At 44.7% G+C, this 22,174-nt stretch overlaps 1 protein-coding gene across 1 annotated transcript in view; it reads left to right on the top strand.

Annotated features, from left to right (window-relative positions):
• LOC144166960 (phosphatidylcholine translocator ABCB4-like) overlaps positions 1-22,174 on the top strand; it is a 220,723-nt gene that overhangs the window by 179,608 nt on the left and 18,941 nt on the right. The window contains exons 16-18 of the mRNA XM_077696394.1: positions 3,207-3,410; positions 7,506-7,606; positions 13,496-13,636. Of these exons, the coding sequence (XP_077552520.1) occupies positions 3,207-3,410; positions 7,506-7,606; positions 13,496-13,636 (446 nt within the window). The remainder of the gene's footprint in view (positions 1-3,206; positions 3,411-7,505; positions 7,607-13,495; positions 13,637-22,174) is intronic.

The raw sequence follows: 22,174 nt of genomic DNA, 5'->3' as shown, positions 1-22,174 counted from the left end.
TTTCGTCACAAGTTCCCGGTCTGTCCAGCATGTCCTGTTTACATCCTGTCTTGCTAGCTTGGTAGCGGGGTGAATTTTGTCATAAGTTTCCGGTCTGTCCAGCATGTTCTGTTTACATCCTGTCTTGCTGGCTTGGTGGCGGGGTGAATTTCGTCATAAGTTCCCGGTCTGTTTAGCATGTTCTGTTTAAATCCTGTCTTGCTGGCTTGGTAGCGGGGTGAATTGCGTTTGGGCGGTCCTCTGAAAAAAAAAAGGAACGTGAAAAACGACATTTGGCACACTGGGTTGCGGCAAGACGATAACTGCAGCCTACACTCCCGAAATGAGTGCAAAAGCTACTGGAAACACTCACCCAGAAAAGAGCAATGATACCTGAAAATCCAGCCGTCGAACGTTGCATACGACGTAACAAGTTTCAAACTCGAGTCAAGGGCGCCATTTTGGGTCAAAGTGCTAAATGCATGCACTTCATACTACACGAAGTGAGGCTGCTTATGATGTGGTGTTATCGCGTAAGCAGTATACACTGCTTTGCGCCTGAGCACTTTCACATGCGCTCATGCAATAACGAGCCAGTACGTACTAACGAGCCAAAGTTTCTGCTGTGGAGCTTCTGTTGTAAGCAGCGTCCCTGGCGTCTGCTGCTTATCACTTGGCTGCGCAAGTTTTCTTTGCTAAATTTATCCTCAATTCTTGCCTTAAATGGTCTTACTTCTCCATTTGATACCATACAGTTTAGTTAGAGAGCTTAAACATTTGATCAGTTTGCTTAAAAACTTTTATGTGGCCTGTACACAACAGGAGTTCTCCGGGGAACGCCGGCGCTCTGCACAATTTTTTCATCGCAACGAGAGCACGCGTTCTCCGCTGGTTCTGCCCCCGCACACCACACTTGAATGTTGTATAGTACACAGTAGCCTAGGAGAAACTGCTCGCCAGCGAGTATGGACCTCCTGCGCTGGAGTTTTGGCGGCAGGCAGGGCTCCGTCATGCCCGACGCGTCCGTGTAGTACACAAGCCGACGACCCGCGACGCCCTCCATGCGTTTTCGCTGTTGTTCAATTCTTTTTTGCTTGCCCTAAAAAATACGCCCGCGATTAGGTCTAAAGAACATAGAAATTCGAACATTTTTGTTACATTTTTTTAGTTAGAGTTTAAATCTCCGGAACGGAACTTACTGTTGTGTAGGACTATAAGGGTTAATTTACACCGCCTGGAGACCGTTAACGACCGCCAATTTTTTTTCCTTTTGTCTGCAGCAATTCTAAAATGCACAGTGCCTTGTTGCGGCTTCTGAAGGTCCGCACCAAACTGGTAGTTCAGCTTGTGTCGTCTTGCAATGTCGGTACTAAACGGAGAAAAAACAAAGAGGGCCGGACGAGAAAATCTAACGAAAAGCAAAATTTTCCACCAACGCATCGCTGTTATTTTTCCCCCTTGTCTCCTACGCAGTGGAGAAATTTTTTATTATAGGTGCTGCGATCAATGCTAGACATTGCGGAAAGAACAGCAAATGCATTTCCATACCAAAAAATTCATCAGTAACCCAAGGATCACATTGGAGCAGACGATCACATGGCACTCACCTACTCAATTCTAAGTTAATCACCGCCTTTAAAATAATACATTACAAACTACCATCGACATCCAGAATTCAGAATTAATGCAAATAACAACTGTTTTTTCTCCCTACCGTCATTACCAACACGGGATCGAAATTGTTAAACTGAGCATTCTCGGGCTTGGGCATTCTCGTGGAAGCAAAAATTTTGGACTTGTCCAGGAAATTGCTCAGCTGCCTGTCATTAGTACAGAATTCGCCAACTTAGTCTAGATACCCTATTAGCCGTAGTCACTACGCGTTTCACGAGCCGAGATCATTGCTGTCTGTCATACCACTGCTGAAAAGGGCAGTGGAACATACAGGAGAAAATATGGGAAAACTCAGCTGTGCCATCTGCATTTTGTCGCATGACGCATTAAATAATCGGGAAGGTAACATTAACATACCACTCTTTTATGCGTTGTACCCAAACAATACTTACCTAACCTCCAATTGAATTAAAAAATTATTCTATTTTCTCTTTTTAAAGGCAAATTTGTCGCCATAATGAGCAGATGAAGATACATGGACCAAAATTAGCTAGTGTTTACTGTTGCTCGCAACTTATGTACGCCTGCAGCTTCGTTTTGAAAACAAAACTACTTTGAATAGAGAAATATATTTGCTAAAGCTGAAGAGTGATGCTCACTAAACAATGTTACTCGATGTGCAAGCTTAGCGTGGTACAGGATTTGTGTGACCTAACACAACATATACACTGAATCTAGTTGTTGATAAAGTTACTGCCCTAGGCATCGACCGAAACAATCCTGTGGGCAAATATCCTTCCCCACAGGCAGTAAAACAAAGGCTTCGGTCCTAACCTGAACTAGGTCATGTTGTAAAGAATTATGTTTGTTATGCGCCACTATATAAAAAAGGTGAACCTACACTCTCCGCATCAATAAAATGATCCAAATATTATTGCGCAGTTTTGCATTTTATCAACTTTGCAGAAAATACACAATCGTATAGTTTGTTATGGTTGTTCAGTTCACTTTCAACACAATTCTTCAACGCTTCCCTGACATGCATGCATATACGTAACATTTAGTTATCCTTTGAAGTACATAATGTAGTACCATTACAAACTAGCAAATGTTCTTGAGCAGTGGCTATTATTCTGGAAACTGATATGGGATCACCACACAGAAAAGCACAGGCCAATCTCTACCTTATGTTTTGTTTGTGCTCGCTAGACTAGTCAATGCGTCTTCTTTTTCGTGGAGAATTGTTTCCACTTTACCCGCGGCAGATGCGATTTTGGGAATTGGGGCACACGTCCATTCGGTGTCCGACGCGGCCACACTTGTAGCAGACCTCAATCTGCTTGCAGTGCAGGGAGCATTGAACCAGCAGGTTCCCGTAACGCACGTAGTTCGGAACCTTGGGTCCCTCGAAGGGGATCACCACGGACCTGGTCTTGCCAATCCGGTTCGCCTGCAACGCCGCCGGGTTCGCTTGTTCACCACTATAGGTCTTGAATTTCTCGGGCGGTGTCCTCTAGCGAGATGGGACCTGAGAAGAAGGTTGCACCCTGCATGGTGCCTGCGTGCACTACCCTTTACCAAGGCCTCAGCTCTCTCTCTCTCTCGACATGCAGGGCACGTGCAGCAAGCTGACGTCGCTGTGCCAGGCGTTCTCGGCGCTCATCGCCTGCCTGGTGATGTCGTTCTACTGGGACTGGCACCTGGGCTTCATCGTGCTCGCCTTCGTGCCCCTGGTGCTCCTCGCCACCTACCTGGAGAGCCGCATGTTGCGTGGAAAGCTCATCTCCTCCAAGCAGGCGCTCGACTACTCCACCAAGGTGCACGACTACATAATACGAACGTATCAGGCGTTCCTTTTTTTTTTTTTTTGAAATGGGCTAGATCCACAAGCCGAAACTAAGCCGGATAAAACTGCAGTGACAAGAAAAACTCGGTAACTTTCCCTTAAAAAAGGGGCAGCACGAAAATACTCCAGAATACGCCCTGGAAACGCGTATGCATTGCGTAGTTCGTATCGAAAATGAGCGAAATCCTGCTGTTTCAAGGATCAAAATGAGCCAAATTCATTTTCTCAATAGGAGTTCACGTTTGGCTTCACTGTTCAGACTGTTTCGTGGTGTTTTTTCGGAAGTTTTTTTTTTTGCTTTTTCGAGCTGGCTTATTATGAATTTCGACTGCAATTAAGAGATAGGCGAAAGATCTGTCCCCGGATGTAAACGATGAAGTAAGCGGAAGAAGCAGTGAACGAAATGAAACTGACAGATGTGAAACAATGATTGCAGGTCGTCTCACCCTACCAGGCCTACCCTAAGAAATAGCTGTGGTTATATTTATTTTTGATTTGGCCCATATTTAGCATCATAGTATTCAATGAATATCCGCCACATTCAAGCCCTGGTAAATCTGCCTCCCTCCCCCCTCTTAGAGTGCGAACCAATTTATTGAGGTGAAGAAGAGATATGAGCAGCTTTCTTTTGAAGAGTTTTGAAATTCATGCCAATGCATTGAAAAGCTTGCTTACTTCACGAGTGCGTTCAGGCGTGCCCAAGAAAATTATGCTGGCGAAGAATTCCAAAAGAGCTGCTAATGGTGCCAAGACGGCTCACATGCTCTTCCTTTATAGTTCTACTGTTCTTGAAGCCTTGTTGCGTATTTTTAAAGCCTTCTCCACCAAAACTAAACTGCTTGAAAATCAATTTAAATGGGGTATTTTTTTAAGAATGCCGCATCAACTTGAGTGTTTCAATTCAATACGAGCCAAATCCAAGCTTTTCACCCCAATATTGCTCAAAATCGCGGCATAATTTTTAGTTACTTGTGGCCAGAAACTTCGCCTTTCTGACATGTAAACTATCTTTGACGGCGTTGCATTTAGGCCCGGTAACAAACTTCCGCTTGTTTCTCAAATTCCCCTTACGTAGACGTGGCGCATTTCGAAAAAAAAATGTGGTTGATCCCTCTTTCATAGGAATCGGTAAAACACGAAAGGGAAGTGTGCCTTCACAGGAGGATTTATTTGCATCCAGATGAACTTGCACATCGCTATTTATATTATGTCGGTATGGCGCCGTTAGACGCATCAACGATAGACACTGGATTGCACGAGCCGGAGCATTGCGTAAATCCGACTGAAATCACAGCCACTTGAAAATCATGCTAACACAACAGAAACGAAACCGAAACCGAAAGCAGCAGGTGGTGGAGGGTGCATCAATTCACCCGCGTCCCGCGTACGCGAAGACGCTAGCATCGAGGCGCAACTACCGGCGCTCATTACTTCGCTTTTCTTCTCCTAGACGGAAGCATCTCTGAGACGGCATCTGAACGAAGAAAGTAGTGGGACAGATATAAGGCGCGTTTGTGGGCCTACTCACGTTTGAATTCGTAGCGCAGTGGGCAGAGCGCTGTGTAGCTCACGTTCCGGCGAAAGAGTTCGTGGCCCGAATCCGGGCACAGCCGCGTCAATGGAACTTTTTCTGGTTATGTCATTCCCATGACGGATATGACGCCGGTGAGATCTTGGTATGCCCGGCCATAAAACACTTTAGTGTTAAAAAAGCGCCTCATATGCAGATCACGTTTGTGCGCCTTCGGATGAGCAGTGAGCAAGCACGAGATCAATGAAGCGAATGCGGCAGCAAAAGGGGCCAACAGTGCGCATCGGGTGACAATCGCCCGCCGACCGTTCTACGCCTCACGAAAGTTTTGGCATCGGGAAACGCTAAAGCTAACGCCGGGGCGACGCAATTCGAGCTGGCATTTCTGTAAACACAACCTTTCAAGAGAAGTGTGGCACACCCCCAAATTTATTTATTTATTTATTTACTTATTTATTTATTTATTTAAACAATACTGCGGGCCAAGAATAGGCCTAAGCCGGAGTGGTGGTATTACATTGTGTTAAGACCAGTTACACAATTTCTAGCGGGTAAAGAAAAACGTGTGAACAAGGCAGTACAAACTTATTAGGTACATATGTGAAAATTCTTTTTTTTAGAGATCAAACATTTAATCAATACATTTCAACATGCTACTGGAACAAAAAATTTTAAGGGGGAGATTGTTCCAGTCGGTTATAGTCCCGGGAAAAAAGGAATACTTAAATGTGTTAGTGCGCACCGAGATAAGCGTGAACTTAGCGGAATGATAGTGCCGCGTGGGACGCGATGATAACGGAGTGAGTAGAGGCGCAAATTCACAACTGCTTAATTTTACCAAGAAATCCCCTTGAAATACTCTTGGGCATCTACAGAAACGTATTTTAAATAATACGTAAAATGAGCAACACAGACTGTGCGAAAATGGTAAAATACGTCCCTGGTAATGATGGGTGATGGTGCACGGGTCGTGTGCAGTAATTGTTTTTGTTTGTTATGGGGAGGTTTATTGGCAGGACGGCAGCAAGGCGTTGAAACGCAGAGAGGCTCAGCTGAGTCCGAAGGGGTTCTGCCGTGCGCGCTCAGCTCTCGAGACAACAAACTGGTGATGATGATCTTGAGTCTTGCCATGATGATGATGCAGGTAGCATGAGGTAATACGCTCCGCTGGCTGTTCTTCCAACTTCACGGCTGTGTAGCTGCGCTGATAGCGTTACGTCGATGGTGGCAAGTCTTCCTCGTTACATTGTTTATTCTTTCGATAAGGACACAGACCAATGATATCGGGATACGGCAAATGCACAGGTATGCACAGGTCTACTCGCTTTTTACCCGTTTCGTGTATTAAACTTTTTTTCCTTTAAATAACCACCACGCCACCTTTAAAAAGAACCCTTTGACGTTACCGAAACGGCAGACGACTACATTCATCAATAAGAAAGTGTAATGTGTCAAAACGATATTTATAAAACGTTTCACCCTCAAGTGGTGACCACGGCGAAGATGTTTCGTAGAATTAAACCAGCGCATTATCCCGCAACGGCCGCGGATTATTGCTTATCTGGTTGCCTCAGTTGCAGGTTCCGCTTTGCAGTGGTGACGTACTTCTGTGGACGCTTGGGAAGCACGGCTGATAGCGGACGGCTAGAAGGCACGGAAAAACCGAGAAATGAGCCTGATAACGCTATCTTGTTAACATGATCAATGTGCTCGTCGCCTGTTCGCAGGCATTCCACATGAGGTAGTCATCATGGCACTGATTCGGTAGGGAACCTTAGAACCTTATCACCGCGTTCGTCACTGACACCCTTCTAGAATAGACATCGGCACTCGCTGTAATTGCAGGGGAAGCCGCTATTTTCTTGCGGCAGAGTTAGTTTATACAATGGCAAAATGGTGCGCGGGCCCGCTCGACGATTTGTCCACCCTGTATATTTGTATGCAGCCATAGCCAGTTTCTTGTCTGTTTTGACAATAAGCTGCAGCAGAACCGCGAGTTGCGCTAGTTGGTGAAATTCCATTTTGAAACCTTCAGAAAGCGCAATGCTGAAAAAACGCGAGACGAAGAAAGGGACCACAGGACGAGCGCTCATCCTGTGCTCCCTTTTTTCGTCTCGCCTTTTTCAGTGTTGCGCTTTCTGAAGGTTTCAAAATTGACAATAGGCTTTCGGTTTTATAAAATATATCATATCTGAGCATAGTTGCATCGTTTTCTGTTGTCACGTCTGGTGGGTTATTTGAACACGAATATGGTCCTCGACGCATCTGCGCAGAATTTCAACACGAAACTCTTCTTTCAGTTTACTGACATGATTTCAACCGATTAACGGCTCACAAAATTAATCGCGACTAAAGCATCGATCGATTAATCGGAACGTTAATCGATCAATCGCCCACCCCTAATTTGTAGTGACATCTGGAATCGGATGAAAAATAGATCGGATGTAGTCAGAATGGGATCGCATAGTAGCAGTGATTTTCAGAGGCACATCAGCGCTGCAGCTGTACACGAAGAGCACAACTGCCGTGGCGCAGGTGGCTGTCGAAGCCATCCAGAACATCCGCACCGTGGCGTCGCTGCACCAGGAGGAAGTCTTCTGTGCGAACTACGTACTCTCACTCGACGAGCCGCAAAGGTAACCTTATTTTAATTGTGCGCTCTACCCACACATTGCCGGAGAGGAAGCAGACCTCGTGCCATAGCGTGACCGGCAGCGACGTCATTTCGGTTTTCATGTGGTAGTCTCTTTTTCGGGCTATCCTAAAGGGGAAAGTTGTGGGTAGGTAGGTCGGTTCAATTGATTGATTGTAGGGTTTAACGCGTCGACGCAACGCAGGCGGCGATGAGGCGCGCCGTAGTGGAGGGCTGCGGATTAATTTTGACCACCTGGGGATCTTCAACGCGCGCCGAAATGTCGAACACACGGGCGTTCTTGCTTTTCGCCGCCATCAGAAAAGGGGCCGCCGCGGCCGGGAGTCCAACCCGCGACTTCTGGCTTGGTCGGTCGGTTCAACCATCCGGGCAAAGTGGAAGAATACTCTACTGCGAAGTATATATTGGCAGAAGGGCGCCAAACTACTAAAACTGTGGCAAACGAAAACAGTGTAGATACTTAACCGAAAGTACCTGTTTTTTTTTTACAATTTCCATCGCGTTCGAACACGTTGGGTTAATTGAAGATGCACCAACGTTGAAGATGCACCAACTCGCCCACCAACAAGTTCTTCTAAACTTATTTTGATTTGGCGTTCAGTCTGGACGGAACTTGAGCAGTTTTTAGCGTTCCGTCTGGACGTAACGCTAGACACTCCCTTTATTCCCTGAAAACAATAAGTTCCCTACAATGCATGTGTTTAGAGGTGAAGTCGGCTTTAACGGGATCGTTATAAGCTTGGGGTTTGTAAGATGACTTTCCCACATTAAGTTTTTCACTGTGAAAAATGTACATCTCCGGAAGGAGTATAATTGCAGAAAGTGGCTCTAACGTTTGTTTTATAGAAACTATACAGAAACAAATTATGAGCAAATTAGCCCTAGAGACGACTCGCTTTATTAACTTTTCAAAATTACACAGTTCAGATTGAAGTTGTAAATATTGTGGAATTCTCGTCGGCCGTCAATACATTGTCTTCTTCCGGATGGAAACGGACAGCGCGATGCTTGTCCACTGTAATAAAACTTTAGTTCGTTAAAGTTTCATTCAGGTAATTAACCAGGAAGTGTGGTGAGTCACAAATTACAAACAAACATATTTTTGCTTCGTGCATCCCTTGGAGTACAACCCGGTCAAAGCATAATTTTGTCCACGTTGAAGCTCAGCACCACAGCTTTGCTGGTCATCCCTCTTCACGGAGTGGAAGGACACTGAATTTTTTGAAAGCATGACGAGCGATTGCACGCACCTTCAGCAAAGGCTTCAGGTACAGTTATTTTTTACGAAGGGATGGTAAATATTGCATAGACCGTTTGAATAGCCACGGACGCCATTATAGGCTTGCAGTAAAGCAAAAAGAAGTCAATGAACAAAACGCACGTTTACTCAAAGCACGCGCATTATACTTCCAGTATTGTTACATTGCGCGTACATGAAAACAATATTTCATAACCAGTAGCATTAAAAGGCCTACAACAGCAATTCGCAGGAACAGTAAACGCGATATTTTTTGTCTCTCACATGATGTACAGACTATTGCTTAGGATTTCATTCACTTTAAAATGTTTTAAATACTCCTGCATTATCACTTCGAATAACAGTTGTTGGTGCTGTGTTTCCTCCGTTTATTGTTCTGGTGAAAAAGAACTTCAAATGCACTAATGTGCATTTGAGGGCTTTGGAAACTATGTTCATGTGTACCTCCAAGGTTTCTGCCTTGATGTAGCGCTAAGTAGCCAGCGTTATTTATGTGAAAATGCTTTTTCCAAAGCAAGCAAAGAAGCCTAGGCGTCATCATTCAGCGTAGGGTGTGTAGTTTAGGTATTACACATTTTGTAAAAAAACCGGTTCTCTCATAACACGACAATCTAATTGGAGCTCTTTTTGTTGAATTTTTGAACCTAGTTATTACTACTGTACGGCAATGATACTGGCGTACTACAAGGTAGGTCTTACTAAATACGAACAGTAAGTTAACATGGCGCTTTTCTAAGCAAGCTTCAGCGTCAGCTTCAACTAAACAGGAGTTTAATTCCTGCTGTCGAACAAATGTTCCTTCCAACTAAGATACTTGGAAACGGTTTTGTGTAAGCATTTGATACGACCATCTGCAGCAAGTGTAATTGAGCCCAATGATGCGGTGCAGCAAACACATGTCTCGTCTTGTTCGCGATCCGAAATGCCGCGTTTTTGTCTGTGTAAATTCAATTTTTGAATATCGCACGGCCGTTAAAAATTTTTAAACGCGTCATTAAGAATAATGGAATTACCCTGGTTGTTGATTTAGTTATGAAGAAAACAATGATCCTGCAAACATCATGATCAAACGTTCTAATCCAGTCCAAATGTCATTATTATAAGACAGACATCAAACTGGTCTCAAACCTGGCCCTTGTGAAACACCCGAAGTGACGTCGAATTATTCTGATTTGGAGTCATTACTTTCTAAAGATTGAGTTATGCCTAGTGGGTATGCGCGTATGCATTGCATTTTACTGTAGTTTATTAAGAAAACGATTGCCGCAGCTTACACTAGGGGTGCAAGGCTGGAGAAACGGCAGTGCTGGCGGCCCCTCTCTCTTCGTGGGAGACCGGGCTGTTCCATCTCACATTCATTTCCGAACTTCCCGCTGAAAGTTCTCCACGTCTGGCAGGCCCGGATCGTTTCGTCCGCAGGCTTCCACATCTCTTCGAAAGTCAACCTGATTGAACCCGCGAACAAGTCCAAAGCCAACGCCTGCGCTATGAACCCAAGGGAAATGTTGTACACCCGGAATGCGATCAGAGCTGGATCGGATAGACGCCGGTGTTATAACGCGAGGGACCCAGGGTTGGTCCCGACCACGGGAAACGTTTTTCTTTCATTCCAATTGGATGCACATCTTATTGTTCGCTGCCGTTGCCAACCCCGTTAATCTCGGGCCTCTAGGATGGCCCCGTGGTTAGGTTGCCATTTCGCGACGTAAAGGTCCCGGTTTGATGAGGCTTCGAATGTTTTACTCTGACGGACGTACAGGCCTAAAAAGTGCTGCATTTACTACGCGAACTTATCAATTAGCTCTTAATGAAGAACTCTAGCGATTGTTTTGAACCCGTCAAGGGAAATACAGATAATTTTCCCTTTAGCGGTGAAAGCCCTCTCAAAGCCAACAATTATTTCTAAGAGTCGCGTCACTCTGGAAATATTTTGTGTGAAACCGTGTTTATCAAAGTGTGAATTTTTGGGGGGTTAGGCGTACATTGACTTCGATATTACATGCTCGAGACGTCTGCAGCACACTAAGGAAATAGGATGCTGTCCAATTTTATGCTAGTCTCCATATTTGAACATTCCAACCACCTTGGCCACCGGCCAGTCATTAGGGGTGCATTTTTGTTCAATTGTTGTTGTTATGGTATATTTAATGATTAATGTAAGGTGATAAGATATTACGATGATGATACTAAAAAGGTGTCCAATCCATTCCGCAAAACTACGTGAAAGCGCCTTTGGTATATGGTTCGCTAACTATGTATATTTTCTACGTTAATGTTTCGCAGCAAATAATCGAGGCTTCTTAGGTATGTTGCGTCTATGTCGTACATTTCCGAGGAATGAAGGATAGACAGATCATTGTGCGACGCATCACCGCATGACCTCGGTAAAGAGAAACATATAGAAGACGTGTTATAATGTGCAGAAGGTGTTATGTCGTGCAGAACTGTACAATTCATGAAAACACGCTAGTTGGGTTATTTATGACCTGGATAACTGGCTCCAAAGATGGTGTGGTGAGTACGCCATAAGCTTCAACAAGGTTTCAGGGAAATACTTCTTTGGCTGTCTTAAGCTAATCTCATAAACAACAAAACTCTGTGTTCCTGGTTGCTTTCTTGGAAACTTTCAATTGGTCATGGGCGGAGAAAGAGAGGAAGTGGCGTTACGTGCAAAGGATTGTGTTCCATCTCGGTTTCCCTTTTCCTTTCCTGTGCTCTGGTGTTTCGTCTGGAAGGCATATAAATATCGATGTGTAAACTACAAGCATCGTTTGCTGTCTGCGCAGTCGTCCTGTCTGTTCTTTGTTTTCGTCCAGTGTATTTTTGTGCGCAATTGAAACCAGGATATCTAAACACGAGCTTGCCTAACATTGCCTTTTAGGCCGCAGAAGAGATTTGCAGTGAAACAAGCAGCTTGTGAAATCGAGTAACTGATATCATAGCCCAATCAAGGAAAATGAAAGGGGACAATAAAAGTCTATTTCGTTTTCTATATTTTCTATATAATTACTCGATTTCACAAGCTCCTTGTTTCACTGCAAATCTCTTCTGCTGCCTAAAGAGCAATGTTAGGGTAGCTTGTGTCTAGATATCGTGCTTAGATATCGTGGCGGGCCATATATCCAGGAGAAATGACAACGGGCGGCCATCAGGGGGACTGAGCGGACACCGAGGGACGGGCGTGGAAGAAGGGGAAGGCTAGTGACTCGGTGAGGGGACGAGAAATGGATCTTCGGAGGCAAGCAATGGACAGGCGCAGCGCAGGACAGGAGCGGTAGGAATTCAATGAGGAGAGGCCTTCGTCTTGCAGTGGAACTAATTAGGCTGTTCGTGCTGATGACGAAGCAGATTTTTATGTCTTCGCTCTTTTTGCCACATAAAAACTTACATGAATCTCGTTATGCTGCCCATTGCGTTATCGCTAGGCTTGTTACGTTCCAAGGCCCAATTTAATTACGAAACGTCTCAAATGAACGAAAAGTGCAACGAGCCCAATATTTTGCTGTCTTTTTTTCGTGGAAAGGTGCGGACGTACGCTGACATGGCCGCCCGTCTGCCGCCACTACTGTTTTAATGGCAGTTGAGATTTCAAAGCGCTCGTTAAATTTTACCGAGTGACAGTATATGCGTGCTTCCTCGTTCGATGTGAGGGAACTCACAGCAACAGACGTGGTTCCCCGCTCTCCTTGCAAGGAGTAAAGGGCAGCTTCGGAAGGCTTTATGGTCCCATCATACATGATCCCGGGACGTTGCACGTTGTTAGGCCTGTGACAATGCACGAAAGTTCCAGAAACTGATAACTGGTCCATGCGGAGTAAGGGGGTGGAATAGGTGGCGGCCATTGGTAATTTTTAACTTCATTACTTCTACCAGAAACAAATCTCCCGAATTTAAGTGGCCATTTTTCTAAGTGACTCATATCAACGCGAAAAGGTCCACGGTAAAGGGACACGGCTCAAGAACTACCCGTCGCTGCGGAGCAAGCATGCAGAACGCTGTTTTGTTGCGCTTAACCACCTATTTTAACTTTCTGGCATATACTTCGTGGGATCCGTTGCCTTCGCCTTAGCGCTGTACAGTGAGCGTGGCCCATTGCGTCGCTGGTTGTAAACATCTATGTAGTCCGTTAGTTGGCTCTCTTCAATCGGGATATTTTTCTTGAAGCCACGGCGTTGCCGTACAACGTTTTATATATAACAGACATTGCGAATTCTCGGCAACATTTGCGCGCTCTCGTGAGATCTCGGCGACCTCCTGCACCCCGTCGCTGATACACGACGGGGCGAGCGAGTCGGCCAAAGAGGCACATTGGCATGTAACAGAAATTGATCATTGAATTTTTTGAGCACTTGGTGGGAAAACGTGCCCCTGCTTGGCCGGACTGTGTAATATCCGTCCAATGCCGACCGCTCTCCCCGCACTAGACAATGGAAGTTCAGTGCCGGGGCCGCCACCGTGCTCAAGAATTCGGGTGCACCAGATGCCTGCGCCACTGGTGACTGGAACGACGAAGAGCAGGTTCGCGATCCTTGGTAGCAGTGGTGGAGCAGTTCCTGAACTGTGCAGATAAATTGAGCAGACCTTTGGCAAAATGGCGTGGACGTGTTTTTGCAGGATAATGAAGCGCAAGGCGATCGTGCGGGGTTTCACATTCGGCGTGGCGCAGTGCATCCCTTCCATGGCATACGCCACGTCGCTGCTCTACGGCAGCCTCCTGATCGGCCATTGCGACCTCCAGTTCGGCAACCTCTTCAAGTGAGTCTTCACGGGTCTGTCTTGGGATCGGGCTCACGGGGGGTGCATGTTTCAACCCAATGCCAACTCCCACGCTCCAATCCAACCCTGCCAACCCACTCTCGCCCCCACTCTCGCCCCCACCTCCGAAGCGACTGTTCCCGCTGCCCCCTTCCCTCTTCACCCGCGAACGCCGGCGGGGACAAGAGGAAAGGCCCCGCCGTGATAATGCCACCGTGTTCAAAAGAACCAGCAGAACAACAAAGTTGCCGTTGGAGGTTAGGAGAGGTGGAAACAGTGACCCGCAACTGTCAGGTGATGCAGCGAGGGAGAAATAGCGCCAAGTTGCAAGGGCTGGAGAAGGCAGAGTGTAGGAGGGGAATATTAAAGAGTGGTAAAGAGGCTGGTTTACGGGTCTGTGTGATGGGGTGCTGTTATTGCTCTGTGGAGTTTTCACAGCGGCCGCTTACTCCTGCCGTCTTTGCTGCGGCCTGTCGCTCCCGTAAACCGCCGTCGCCAAGGCATTCCACAGCTATGCGTGACGTCGATGCTCCAGCACCCGCCCCGGCCAAGTCAATCTCTTCCTTGAAGCATTTATTTTGGAGTGTGTGACGTCCATAGATGCGCGGTTTACACAAAAGGAATTATTAAAATCACCACGAAACTACAAATTTACTGTATGTGGTGTTAACGTCACCACAATCAAATAATTGTTTGCAGAACTCTACTCAAATCATGACTCAATGCTCGGGATACGCTCTATGCAGCAACCTTTTAAAACATAGTTCCGAATGTCAGAATTTTCGGAGACGTAATTACATGCATTTCAGCTATTTGAATTTTCTTACTAAAACTTACGATGGTACCAACGTTTGCTGTAAAAAATACACAGAATTTCACAGAATTGTCCTCTATTGCGTATAATTCTCCTGCGTAATTTCCAGAGTGGGAGTTCTTTACAGCCAAATATGGCTGCGAGTCGCGAAAGACGTTGTACAATTTTTATGTTTAAGTTTCCTTTAGCATCTTTTCGCAATGATGTAAATTTGTACCATTCTAGCGATGAAGGGCCTTTAATTCGCTAATTCTATTTTTTTTTTCTTCGAAGTACAAACCAGTTGGTGCGTTTACATTTTTTTTCGTACTTCCAACGTTCGTTTGCGGACATTTTTTTCTCCTTTTGTTTTTGGGGAAATGTAAGATGTTTTACTTTCTCAGATCATCATCATCATTACCATCATCATAATCATGATCAACAGCTTACTTAGGCCACTGCGGGGCGAAGACCTCTCCCATTGGCTCCCAACAGCTTCTTCCTGCGGCGCTGGAGTCCACTCCTGGCCACCGTATTTCATCCCTCCATCGCGTTATTGGCCTTCCCCTTCTTCGAGACCCATCTCTTGGTGTCCATTTGTTTTGTTCACCGGTTGTTTGTTCACCTTACTACATGGCCAGCTCAAGTCCATTTCTCCTTCGTTTTTTCAACTATGATATCATCTACTCGAGTTTGTTTCCTGACCCAAGAAGCTCGTTTGCTGTGCCTATGTGTTACTCCTATCATTATTCATTTCATGGCCCGTTGAGCCGATCCAAGTTTGCTTTCCATTTGTCTAGTAAGGAGCGAACTTTCTGCTCCGCATGTCATCACCGGCAGTATGCGCTGGTTGTAGATTTTTTTTTTTTTTGAGGGACCAAGGTAGCTTACTTTCGAATATTTGGGAGTGCTCACCGAGTGCTCCCCAACCCACACCTACTTTCAGCACTAACCATCTTTCCGAAGTAGTTATATTCTTTTACTTCTCCTAGCGTTTCATATCCTCAGCTGAAGAGGGCGCTTTTAGTACGCTTATTCCTTATTACTGTGGATTTATTTATGTGTATTTTAAGTCCAACAGCCATGCATTTTGTTTGTAGTTCCTCAAGCATTTCTTGCAGGTGTTCCACATGCAGTCTCACTCAGCGAGGCTATGTCGTCTCTAAATCTCAAATGACTCAAGTATTCTCTATTTACCTCTAAACCTGTGTTTTCCCATTCGAGCTTTCTGAATACCCCCTCCAGGCAAGCTGTGAACAGTTTTGGCGAGCTGGTGTTTCCTGTCTTACTCCATTTTGGATTAGGAATTTATCGCTTTGCTTGTAGAGGTTTATCCTGTCCGTGCATTCCTTATATGTCTTCTTAAAGTCTTATGTAGGTATCTTCTGTTCCTTAGACCTTCAATGCGGTTGCGGTTTGTAGTGAGTCAAACGCTTTCTGATAATCTATAAAAGCAATGTAAGGGGGTTGAGTGTATTCAGCTGATTTTTCTTTCACTTGATTTATTTATTTATTAGTAATACCCTCAGGGCCAATTACATTATAGAGGGGAGTGGGTACATTCATAAGAATAACAAAAAAAAAAGCAGCGAGAGAAATGCATATCAAACAAACACCTTATACAAAATTAAGCAATACAAAAAGAAACGCAGCAAGCAAGCATAACTGTACACAACAAGCATGAATTACACAACGTTGACTATGGCATTTTTGGAAAGCGTGTGATTTACAATGGTTGCCGTAGGAGAGGGAAGGCGATTCCATTCTAATGACGTACGAGGAATAAACGACTGAGAAAAAGCGGCCGTTTGGGTTGATGCTATACCGACTTTGTGAGCATGATCAAGGCGAGAAGAAACGTACAATGGAGGCAAAATGAGTTCTTCATGCAGATGTTGGTGATGAAATACTTTGTGGAACAATGAAAGTCGAGAAATTTTACGTCGAACTGCTAGGGATTGAAGGTTAAGGGTAGATTTCATTGTTGTTACGCTGGCGGTTCGGTTATAGTTAGACAGGATGAAACGGGCAGAATTGTTTTGTACCATTTCAAGTGAGTTTATGAGATTGTTAAAAGAAGCATCCCAAATAGACGGGGCGTATTCTAATTTAGACCGAATAAGTATTTCGTACAACAGTAGTTTAAGGGAAGATGGTGCCTTTGCAAAATTACGCCTCAGCTAACCGAGGATGCGATGTGCATTGTTAATAATATGTTCAATGTGAACGTTCCAGGTGAGGTTGCTTGTAATGTTAACACCGAGATATTTATAAGAAACAGAGTCTAGGGCGATGCTATCAAGGTAGTAAACAGGTAATGGGTTATTTTTTTCTAGATACACGCATAAATTTACGCTTGCTAACATTGATTTCCATGCGCCACTTTATAGCCGTTATAGAAATCAGGTCAGTTTGAAGGGTGGTAAGGTCATCGGCATAGATTATTTCTCGGAAAACGACGCAATCGTCAGCAAATAAATTTATATTAGATGAGACGCACGATGTTAAATCGTTAATATATATTAGGAAAAGCAGAGGGCCGAGAACACAACCTTGTGGCCCACCGGATTGAACAAAGGTATTATTAGAATTTTGGTTGCTAATCGAAACAAACTGCGAGCGAGTAGTTAGAAAAATCTCAAGCCATGCAAAGTTTCGGTTCAATATTAAGCTGACGTAACTCTTGTAGTAGTAGTTTATGGCACACTTTGTCAAATGCTTTTGAAAAGTCTAAATATATGCAATCAGTAGATGATGATCGATCAAGTATGGCATGAAGCTTATGTGTGAAAGATACCAACTGTGCTTCACATGAGTAACTGTTGCGAAAACTATGCTATGATCGCGTAAAAAATTAATTTGATTCTAAGAAATTAACAAGGTGTGAAAAAAGAACATGTTCGAGTATTTTACAAGAGATGCTAGTAAGTGAAATGGGTCAGTAATTAAGCGGTGAGCTTTGTTTTCCTGATTTATGAATCGGAATCACCTTCCCCACCGTCCAGTCGGCAGGCAAACAACCGTCGTAAAGTGATTGCTGAAAAATCTTTGTTGAAATGATGGATGAATAGGCGCAAGTGCTCTGCAAGAATTTAGGGCTGATGTCGTCACAGCCACGAGTGGAAGAAACTTTGAGTGATTTAATTACTTTAGCAACTCCACTTGGTTCAATAATTATTGGAAACATATCAATGTAGTTAAATGTTTCAAGAGGTGGCAAGGAGACGTTTTCGGAAAAAGAAAAATTACGCACAAAGGTTTCATTAAAAGTCTTAGCGCACTCCTCCGAAGGAATTGCAGCACCGTCGGTGTCGGTTAGATGAACGATATTGTTATCACGAGGATTGATGGTGCGCCAAAACTTTTTAGTGTCAGTAACTAGCATAGTGGGTAATATGGTACGAAAAAAGTTTTCTTTGGCTGACCTTAGTGCCGCAACATAGTTATCATTAGCCAGTTTGTAAGCCGCCCAACGCGCATCATTACTAGAAAGTTTTGCTGATCGGTACAAGCGTTTTTTCTTATTAGATAAGCGTTTAAGGTTACGTGTATACCATGGAGTATTACAGCTGGAAGAGATAGAGTGAACAGGAATGTATTTCTCCGTGAGATCACTAACTTTTTTAGTAAACATGTTCCAGTTATTTTCCACAGTTCGATTATCAAAATCGTTAAAAAAGGGTCAAGAAATTCGCCTGGCTCGTTGTTAATTGCTTCGAAATTAGCACGGTTATAGTTGCGGACAGGTTTACTTAGTTTTATTTTTTTTGGACGCAATAAATTTAGACTAAATGTGAGTAAAGAATGATCGCTCAGACCTGGTAGATGTACGAGGTTAGAAACAAAATCAGGCATGGTTGTAAGTACTAGATCAATAGTGTTAGCTGTACCGTTCATTATTCTTGTCGGTTCTTTGACTAACTGAGTTAGCGAAAAAAGAGAGCATAGGTCTAGGAATTCTTGAGCAAACGTAGAGAAGCGAAAAATAGTAGGACGTTCGTCAGCCCATTCTATATTCGGCATATTAAAATCACCCAACAAAAACAGGGGGGACGTAGGATAACGAGAAACAAGTATGTTTAACACATCGTGTAGCTCACTTACAAAACTAGACGAGTCAGTAGGGGGGCGATAACAGGCGCAAAATGACAACTTTCGGGACCCTATTTCAACAAGGGCGCATACAACTTCGAGGTTAGTGCTAACATGGATGCGCTGGGATGACAAATCTTTCGAGATACCCAACAAAACGCCACCGCCTCGCCGTATCGTTCACATCGGTGGAACAAAAAACGACTATGGTGTGGAATTTCGTGATCTTGAATGTTTGAGTGCAACCACGTATCAGTTAGTACGATGATGTCAGCGTTACAAGTGTCACTGGCAGACGTTAAAGCATCCCGTTTGTTAATAATACTCCGAACATTCGCGAAAAGCACGGATACATTTCACGACTTAGTTCCACTACCCCTCGCGAGTCCCTATGTTAAAGCACGTGTTGGCGTTGGATGGGAGAGTACTTGGTTATCTTTTTGCTGCAGCTTTAGTTCGTTTATGCTATCAGTGAAACGAGCGTACGTGTAGTGCTTTTTGTCTATTATGAGTTTGGTATTGTGCAGCTTGAATGGCGGTGATCCGGGTTGGCTTTTGGCAGAGGCCACGAGCTTTCCCCGAGCCTGACGCGTAGCTGGTGAAAAATATTTGGTTACGGCGACGTTTAGTTCTTTTAGTTTTATGCGAGCCGAAAGAATTGTGTATTTTGTTTCGTAGTTTTAAAACTTAACTCCAGTAGGGCGGGATTATTTTTCTTTGTGCGCACCTAAGCGATGGGCTCACTCGATCTCGTGATCTGCTAGGTAAATAGCTGCATTAGACAGTTCTGGTGTTATACGCTGTTCCGATTTTTCTCACGCTTCTTTTGTTTCTGATCGACCATGAAAGATTAGGTTGTTACGTCGGGACCGATCCTCATGTTCGTGGAGACGAGCTTGTATTAATTCGTGTTGGATGCCCAATGTTTCCACTGAAGATTGGATAGCCGTCATATCCTGCTCTAGGTTATCCACTGTTTTTTTTTTCTAGTGTGTCCAAGCGTTTTTCGAATGAGCCAATGTATTCATCAATTTTTTTCTGACTCGTTTTGATTTCCTTAAGGTCGGCGGCTAGATCACCCTGGATTTTCGATGACTCAACGAAGCGCACCTGGACATCTTTGAGGATGTGAAAAACTGCTTGCATTTGCTCGGAAGGATCTGCCGGCAAGGAATTAGGAACTAGCGAACCTGCTGGAGCGGGTGTTAGGTCCTAGAGTACTTTCAATATTCCGGCGCGCAAAAGCAAAAACCGCATTGAAACACAATAACTGGCGATGTCACAGAGAACTTCAGGGCATGGCAGCAGAAAAAGGCAGCGATTGTTACTTTTTCTACTCAAGAGCGAAAACTCGTTAGAACCTGTAACGGGCAAAGGCGCGACATGTCAGATGAGCTGTCGAAGCTGCTCCCATGCCCACTGAAGCGGTAACCGCTCTGCCAGGCTCTTAAGTCCAACTCAGCAACCGACGTCACCGATGACGTCGATGCGCAGAATGTGGCTGGCGCAACCGGAGGCAGATCCAAGAAGAGGGCTTGTTGTAGATGACCGGCTGGTTGTTGTCCGGCTTCCTCGGTAATCAGTGCTGCTGGTTTGACAGTAGCTTCCGCTGGAGGCCATAGCACGCACAGAAAGCCTGTAACGGGCAAAGGCGCGACATGTCAGATGAGCTGTCGAAGCTGTTCCCATGCCCACTGAAGCTGCTCCCATGCCCACTGATTGACATGGATGTGTTCCATGGTTTAGTACCCCTTCCTACACCCAGCCTGTTCCCTGGGTTGTTAGGAATACAAGCTGTCTCGAGTGCGGTTCACTATAACTTTCCCCGCATTAAAGGCAACTTAAATTTTTGTTAAAGATTTCTTTTTCTCTTTTTTTTTCAAAATCCTGTCGAGCCAGTTCTCTCCATTTACGCTATTTTAAAGACCAAAGGGGAAACTTCCGCGACAGCTGCATACAATTTCAGTTTATTAGGTTCTGATTGGATTTACAACTTCACAGAAGAACAGAAATGCATTCTTTGCCGAGTAGCTCAACACACACATCCGTGTAACGCCCTAAATTCGTGCAATAATGCGTAATTGGAAGAAGCAACGTATTCGCGCTTTATAATTGCGCACATCGAGTTAATTCGTAGAACAAAATTACGACAAATGAAGCATAGGTGAAAACGAACATAAGGGACAAAAACTTTCCTCCAAAATTCAGACAAGAACTGCAAAAAACAGTAAAAGAGCAACCGGTATACAAACAGAACCAAAGACCAAGCCCTCAACTTCCTGCGTTTGCGCGAAATGTGTAATTGGCTGAGTTGAAATAATCGGGTGAACAAAATTAGAAATAAATCGAAATGAAAAAAATACAGTTATAAATGCAAGCTTGCAAAATAGGCCACATGTATCCCCCGAAAACCAAGGCAAATAAAATTACCCAGAACAACGACGCAAACATGAATAAAAATAGTCAAAACGTCCCGCGTAATGCCGACTATGTGCGCAAAATGTGGAATCTGCCGAGGTAACACATTTAATTGGTATATAATAGCGTAGTTAGAGATAATTGGTCGCGGGGAAGGTAAACAAAACATACACACAAAAACAGAAAGAACCTAAAGCATACACGAAAAGAACTTAAGAAATAAATAGTGTATTTTATCGAGTGCCCCCAAACACCAAAGACAAAAATAAATCAATTCTTCACAGGATGACGGAAACAGGAATAAAAACTGTGAATAGAACCAGCCGTCCACTGCGCCTTTAATTGGCGCTAATGTGCATAATCGTGAAGTTGAGGCCCTTAAGCGCAATATTAGTGAAACTGTACATTGTTGCTACATCTTCGGTAGTGTTGTTAACAAACGACTCGGCCGAGGTTAACGGCGAAGCCGTAGATGCGGCAATCTCGCAACACTGATAAACGGCAAACTGGCCGGCGTTGCTGACTTGCGTGCCTGAGGGGCGGTACTCTAATACCCGAGCGTACTGTCCGCTTCTCTGGCGGCAAATGTTGGTTCCTGCCCAGTCTGACGCACGTGCTCGGCGCCTGGGGCAAGAACTGCTCGATTTAATGACACCAATCCTGCCTAGCCTTCGAAGAGTACCTGCAAACATAATCTTTACTAGAAACACATGGTTAGGAGGTCCCATTGCTCACAGTCACCTTATCATCCATAATGCGATTTCGATGCTGGTGTTCTGGCTTCCGTAAACGAATTCTCAGCGTTTTGCCCACGGGAATGAAATAGTTGGGGTGGTAGAAGCATGAAGCTTTGCTGGAAAATGCGATCTGACCGCTATCGGTTCGTTTCGATTGCATGTTGCTGAAGCCCACGGCACTGTAGGGAAGCAAACTCAGCCCGAGTGCTCGCCATGACAGACGATTATTTTTCTCCCCTCAACGGGGTGGCCAAATGGCCAGAGTCCTCCCGTAGTAATTACAGCAGAACTCGCAGACGAGAGTTTGCTGCCGTACTGTGGACTAATGCGATTGGGCGTCAGTAACGTCTGCAGTATGAGGCCGTTAGCGACCCGAGCCAGCAGGGTTGCCAGTGGCACGATAAATAAGATCAGGATTGCGCGCTGCATATATGGTATAACTCTTGCTGTAACAACATTGCTCCCGCACCATATTACTGAAATATTGGGGAACAGCGC

Source organism: Haemaphysalis longicornis, unplaced genomic scaffold (assembly GCF_048455015.1).
Source record: "Haemaphysalis longicornis isolate Haplotype H1 unplaced genomic scaffold, Haemaphysalis longicornis Haplotype H1 scaffold_2, whole genome shotgun sequence".
NCBI classification, from domain to species: domain Eukaryota; kingdom Metazoa; phylum Arthropoda; class Arachnida; order Ixodida; family Ixodidae; genus Haemaphysalis; species Haemaphysalis longicornis.
Note: the sequence above shows the minus strand (reverse complement) of the source record. Positions and strands in the feature narration are given on the sequence as shown.